The sequence below is a fragment of the Gavia stellata genome, chromosome 30 (assembly GCF_030936135.1).
Source record: "Gavia stellata isolate bGavSte3 chromosome 30, bGavSte3.hap2, whole genome shotgun sequence".
NCBI classification, from domain to species: domain Eukaryota; kingdom Metazoa; phylum Chordata; class Aves; order Gaviiformes; family Gaviidae; genus Gavia; species Gavia stellata.
Window position 1 is genome coordinate 6,416,671 of NC_082623.1, and position 6,476 is coordinate 6,423,146.

At 44.3% G+C, this 6,476-nt stretch overlaps 1 protein-coding gene across 1 annotated transcript; it reads left to right on the plus strand.

Annotated features, from left to right (window-relative positions):
* Window positions 1-890: 890 nt before the first annotated feature.
* On the plus strand, window positions 891-5,604 carry GUCA1B (guanylate cyclase activator 1B). Its single transcript, XM_009813918.2, has 4 exons — window positions 891-1,094; window positions 3,188-3,337; window positions 4,731-4,845; window positions 5,477-5,604. The coding sequence occupies exons 1-4, from the start codon at window positions 891-893 to the stop codon at window positions 5,602-5,604; spliced, it is 597 nt and encodes a 198-aa protein (XP_009812220.1).
* The last annotated feature ends 872 nt before the right edge of the window (window positions 5,605-6,476 follow it).

The window sequence follows — 6,476 nt, forward strand, 5'->3', positions numbered from 1 at the left end:
AAAGGCACAAAAGGGGGAAAGGGGAATAGGGAGAATTCACTGTTTTAAAAATAGCAAAATAAAATGTTCCTGTTATTTTTAACTGAGAGTTTTAAGAATGAATTGTGAAAATTATGGAAACAACCATTTTTAGATCTATGTGCATTTACTAGTTCTCTCAATCACTTTGTGTGGAGTAAAGCCTCTAGTAGGCATTCAATTAACTTTATGCATTAGCAGGGTTTTTCATGTGAGTGGGGTTAGGGGTACGTGCTCATCTTCTCAGGATTTGCTCTCTGTAATTGTCTGTTACTATGCCCTGTTTTACTGCAACGTTGAGTATCTCCCACAAGCAGGTCATATATGCCAGTGCTGAAAAATTAATGTTAGGGAAGTTTGCTTACAATTCTTTTTTTTCCCTAGAAAAACTATAGTAAAGTGAGTGGAGTTGTTTGTCATGTGTAAAGGGAACCTCAGCTCACAAATTCTTTGATGTGAAGGTATTAACGGGCAGAAGGACCCTGAGTGTCTGGTGTCCCCTCCTAAATAGGGCACAGCTCAGAACATCTGAAGGTCTCTGACTTGTAGGTGGGAATCTCCTAATGATCTTAGTTATTTTTAAACATGCCTGATACCACATGTTATACTGTCCTAATGCAGGGAAGGAACTCCGCAATCACCAAGTGAGCACACAAAGCTGTGGTGGTGAAAACTGTAGGAGGGAAAGAGGAAGAAGTAAAACACAAAAAAAGGTGAAATAGCAAGACACAATATTAACATCAAATAAAGGCACAAGACAGCGAGAAGAAAAAGCAACTAAAGGTGATAAAAGGACAATACAAGCAAAGGACTTCATCAGGATTTTCCTTTTGTTCCTCCTCCTTTTTTTTAATCTTGATTTAAGAAGCAAAATGGGACAGCAGTTCACCAACGCCGAAGGGGAGCAAGGAGAGATTGATGTTGCCGAATTGCAGGAATGGTATAAGAAATTTGTGGTTGAATGTCCCAGTGGGACCCTCTTCATGCACGAATTCAAGCGGTTCTTCGGGGTCCAGGATAACCGTGAAGCAGCAGAGTATATCGAAAACATGTTCAGAGCTTTTGATAAGAATGGGGTAAGTGGTGAGGAATTTTTACAATTATTTGTCTAATAATTCACACCTCTTTCTTCTGTAATTTGGAGGTGTTTTGGTGCAGTTCCCATCCTTGTTACCATGCTTCATGAGACTAAGGCAAGGGCGATGGACCTGCTAGGGCAGGAGAAGAGCACATGCTGCACCACTCTGTATGGGCTGGTATGGATTTATGCTGTCATAAAATCTGTACACAAATTAAGGAGAGAATGTTCCCTTAAGGGACTAAGGATGGATTACAAGGTTGAAATTTAGGCGGTTGCGTTTTGAGACAGTGTTGTTGAAAGATCCTCAAATAGCCAAGGTTGCTACATGGAAAAAAATATTTATCTGTTATACTAGGGGGGGAATTATAATGCAGAAAAGTCCTACTCAGGCTTGCTATACATTGGTGGAAGTGTATATATACAGTATGAACAGGTGGAATGTAACAAAATATTGATTTTAGCTGCTCAAAGTGAAGGAATGCTGAACAATTCAGACATTCTGGTTTTGATTCCCTTTGCTGTATTTGTCATCAGACACCTGGGAAAAGCGGGCTTTCTGGTTTAGTAGCAGTTCATGCATACCCATGTATTGGTGCAAAAGATAGCATAATACTAGGCTGTGATATTTTAGGTAGTCAAAAGCAATGTAATGTGGTTGCCTTTCTCATCTCGAAATGGGTAAGCAATGCTTGCCAAACTGTTCAATTTTTTTTTCTGAAGCTTTTGATCATATTCAAAGTTTGAGGCTGTTTGTTGCTGTATATCAATATAGGAAAAGGGGAGACAAGTCTGTCATCTCTCAGATATATCCATTTCCCTTAAGCTTCCTTTGAAACCAGTGGCAAAATCACACCGCGGCCGTAACAAAAGTCAGTTTGTAAGAAAGGCTAAAAAAGCCACGGAAGATGCGGGCATATCAGACTTGTCTCAGAATTTGAAGTTGGCAAAACCCAAATTCCTGCAAAAAAAAAAAAGAAGGTCCAGGTCCAAATTCTGTTATGAAAGCTGTGCAGAAAGGGTTGCAGAGCAAGCAGTGTGCATAGAAGGCAAAGTCCCATTCCTAGTTTATAGGAGTTTTCCTAATAAGACTGAAAATCCGTTTTTAAGGGGTGCTGGTACTTGCATGTATTAAGAACACTAAATTAGGCCTAGATTCATGTGTTTGCTTAAATATGCCCATGGTATATAATCAGTTGACAGGACCTAACAATCTAAAGGATTATTAGTAATATGGTAAGAAAAGAAAAGCAGTTCCTCAGTTGCCTTTTTATGCTTACTGGCCTTCAAAGTCCGGTAGTAGCAGTTTTTGCTCACAGTTGCCGCAGAGCGTTTCGGTGCCTGCAGCAGAGCGTGCCGGGGAGGAGACGCGTACCCCGACCTTCCAGGGGGTTTTGCTGCCTGGGTCGGGAGGGCTGTAAGGTGACATGGGGCCCCGGCTTGGCCCTGGGGATGGTGACGATCTGCATGAGGGCCATCTGCCGGAGCCTGCCCAGGGAGCCCTGCATCCCCTCGGTGGCTCTGAAGTTTATAGGAGGATGAACACCTGAGCCAGGTCCTTTATTGTGGGTGTTCTTGCTGCGCCCTTCTGAATGGTGATATTTTCATTGTCTGTCTTCCTCAGATGAATCGAGATCAAGCAAGGGGGAACGATGGAAGAGAGGGGTAATGGTTGGGTGTTGGTCTCTGGTGAAGCAGCTGAGATTGTTGAGAATGGCAATCCCTTCCCAAAAAGTCAATGCCTCCTGCACTGATCCTCATCTGCCTCCCCATCCTCCATATAATCTGTGTTGTCGTGGGGTATTTAAATTGCTCATTTCTGGAGTCCTGGCAGGTGTTCCCCCTTATTGCACTGTAGGAAAACTGCTTTTGCTCTCCACTGTCGCTCCTTGGGAACTTACCCTTGGTGCAGAGGGGTATGGCTGTACTTACTGATGGTCTTGGACTGGCACAAGTCTTCTATAAAGTGGAAAATAAATAGCTGTCCCATGGAGTTTCTTCTTGGCAGTTTATTTATCTAGGGTTTGTAAAGCGGTTTTCTATCGGCTATACCCAGTTAAGGGCTGTTCGGCTACTTTTCTGTTTCTACAGGATAATACCATTGATTTTCTGGAATATGTAGCTGCCTTGAATCTTGTTTTACGAGGGAAACTGGAACACAAGCTGAGGTGGACATTCAAAGTATATGACAAGGATGGGAATGGCTGCATAGATAAACCTGAGCTGCTGGAAATTGTTGAGGTAAGTAGGCATTGCCTAATCACTTCTTTAAGCAATCACAGTTCTTTGGCAATGTAATGATGTATATGGTTTTTGTGATAATCAGGTTTCAAGGCAGCTGTGAGCTGAAGTGAAAATGCCTGACCTTGGTGAGAGGGTCATGTACTCGGTGGTTTGGAGACTGATGGGGTGGCTGAGGGATCAGTTAAAGCCCCTGCTGAAGCTGTCCAGAAATGCAGCGTCTGGGTGCTGTTGTGCAGTTCCTGTATCTCTGCTCTGCCTCTCCTTTCAACCTTTTTACACCGAGATTCATTGCACTGGCCAGTGGAAGAGGGTTTCACCCCATGCCCCTTACAGGAGCCAAGCTTCCTGCCTGAGTAGCTGCTGAGAATACACTGAGAGCACACGCTAGTACAGAAATCCCTTTTGTAATTATTCCTTTCTGGGTTTCTGTTATGTTCTGCACTTAGCTTTAATTAGTGACAGTGTGAGAGGAGGCATGGGGCTTAGCAGACAGCAGGCACGGGGTACCTGGGTTCTTACTTCAGCACAATCACCAAGATATTTACCTAGAGTCACCCCTGCACCACAGGTGCTGTTACTCTTGCACAGCAGTACTTGTGAGGCTTAAAGGTTATCGAACATTTTAGGATCTTAGGTGAAATGCAATATCAAGGCAACATCAGAAATGGAATCTGGAAAGCAGGTCCTCTTGGTTGGGAAGTGTGACCAGCTTGTTACCTGCAGCACCAGCAGCAGGTTTTGGAGCATCTGGGGAGCTTGTCTGGGGCAGCTTCAATTATAGTTTTGAGGTCAGCCAGGAATTGCCAGAGCTGTGTTAGGCCCTTGCTAATCCCCTCTCTGGGAAGACTTCAGACAAAACCCTTCAGCTAAGGAGTAAAGTTAGTAATGAACAGGTGGTTGTCATGGGAGGAACAGATAAAATCTGCCCCTTTCCAGTGACAAAGTGGAACAGAAACTATGGGTCATAATATGTGCTAATACAGGCCTGATCTTGCAGCTTGGGCACAAGTTCCCTGGGAGGGAGGGCTGGGTAAGTCCAGATGTGCCTGGCCTCAGATGTTAGAAAAAAGTCATACTCAAAAGTCAGACGATTTTCCCATCTCTAAAACTCTTGTCTTGTTCTTCGCAAAGGAACCCTGAGGTCTGACCACTATGTGTAAGGAAAACAGGAGGGTTGCAGCTTCAAAGAGCAAATGAAGTAACCCACAGTGTGTGTGAGCGTAAGGTTGGAGGTCTCATTAAAGGTCTGGGGCTGCTGAGTGGCAGAAATTTCTAGAAAGGTTAAAACCACAGCCTTTGTAAAAGACCTTTACACTGTTGGGAAGATAATGGAGTTCACCTCTGCTTTTCATTTTCCAGTCCTTTGCCTAATCTGTGAACTTCTTTTCAGTCTATCTACAAGCTGAAGAAGGTGTGTCGGTCGGAGGTGGAGGAGAGGACTCCACTGCTCACGCCGGAGGAGGTTGTGGACAGGATATTTCAGTTGGTGGATGAGAATGGGGATGGTAAGCGATCGATGGCTCAGATTGTGTTCATGCGTAATGAGAAGTTATCGGTGCGGGGCAGGCTAGCTTTAATTACGTCTATCAAGAGGTCACTTAGGACTATTATGTTACTCATATTAGACACATTGGGTTTGGTTCGGGTCTCTTTGTTAGAATCAAGAGTAACTTGGTGCAGCAGGAGGAAATAATCTTCATTGTTATTTTAATGTAAAACACAGCGGGGTCACTATTCTGCCTGGATTTTGATGCCACACAATCTCATCCTCTGAAAGCCCCCAGTAGCCAGAGCAGAGGTCCCAGTCCCAGCACAAACAGCCTGAGTAAAGACAGTGGCTCCAGTCAACTTGGAGCTTACAGGATCAGACTTGCAATCTGCTGGAGGAGCGTGTGTAAGCTCGTGCAAGGTTTCATGTTAGCCAGCGGATGGGGTGGGTGTGAGTGCATTGGTTTACAGCGTGGTGGTTGGTTTTTCAGCTAGCTGGCCTAAACTACATGGGGACATGAAGTATAACTTTTGTCTTATTAGCACATTTTCTGAAACGTAGATGGCTTTTACTTCCTGCCTTCCTCTTCTTGTTTTATCTGTCATGTTTTGTCTCCCCATCTTGTGTCCTCCTCATCTCGTACACAGGGCAGCTGTCTCTTGACGAGTTCATTGATGGGGCCAGGAAAGACAAGTGGGTCATGAAGATGTTGCAAATGGATGTAAACCCTGGGGGATGGATCTCTGAGCAGAGGAGAAAGAGTGCTTTGTTTTGAGAAAATTCAGTTTTGATACCGCTGAAAACATGATGCTGACTACAACTGTGGCTCTCCTACTCCAGGGTGGTAGTGGCTTTCCTTTTTAATAAATCTCAGCATCCAGCTGAAAACTTCAGTGGTTTAAGCAGCCATATCTGAACCTAAGACCCATGTGCTGCATACTGCTGGTACCCAAAGACTATTTTTGGCCCATGAATAAGTCTGTATACACAATACCATGTTTGCCAGCTCTGGTTTTTGGTTACACCCCAAGGAACAAACTTTTCGTGGCTTCCTGCAGCGGATCCTGGGCAGGGTTTTAGTCTGATGACAGTCGGCATCGGGAAGTGAGAAATCCTGACGCAGCGCTACCATCTCCAGTGCAGACCAGTGTTTGCATCATTCCTGCCTGCAGAGATCCAAACACATCAAACCAAAAGTGACAACACGAGGTGCTCTGGCAGGCTTTATACATTCAGGATGTCTGTATGTGTATTTAGTAGACTATACTACTGCTAATGTAAAATTATTGAACACCAACATATCACTATCAAAAATGAGAATTGGTTATAAGTTGTAGCCAAGACAGTAGATGGAGTTGAGGAAAACATAATGTGTGGGCTGGGCAGGAGACCTGGGTTTCTGTGAGGCTGGAAAAATGCTATTTCCAAACACTGAGCAGCAGTAGAAGTTGTACCTCTTCTTGACAGCCACATTAGAGGATGGATTTGCACAAGTGTGATTCTGCTCCTCTTGAGCCCCTTTTTCTCACTGAATCATCACTCTAGAACAGCTTTTCCTGCCCTGGGAGGACGGACTGAGCTCACAGAGCTCCAGGACTTTCACTGCACTGGGAGAAGTTTTGTGTGGAAGGAGAGATAAGGGAAGAG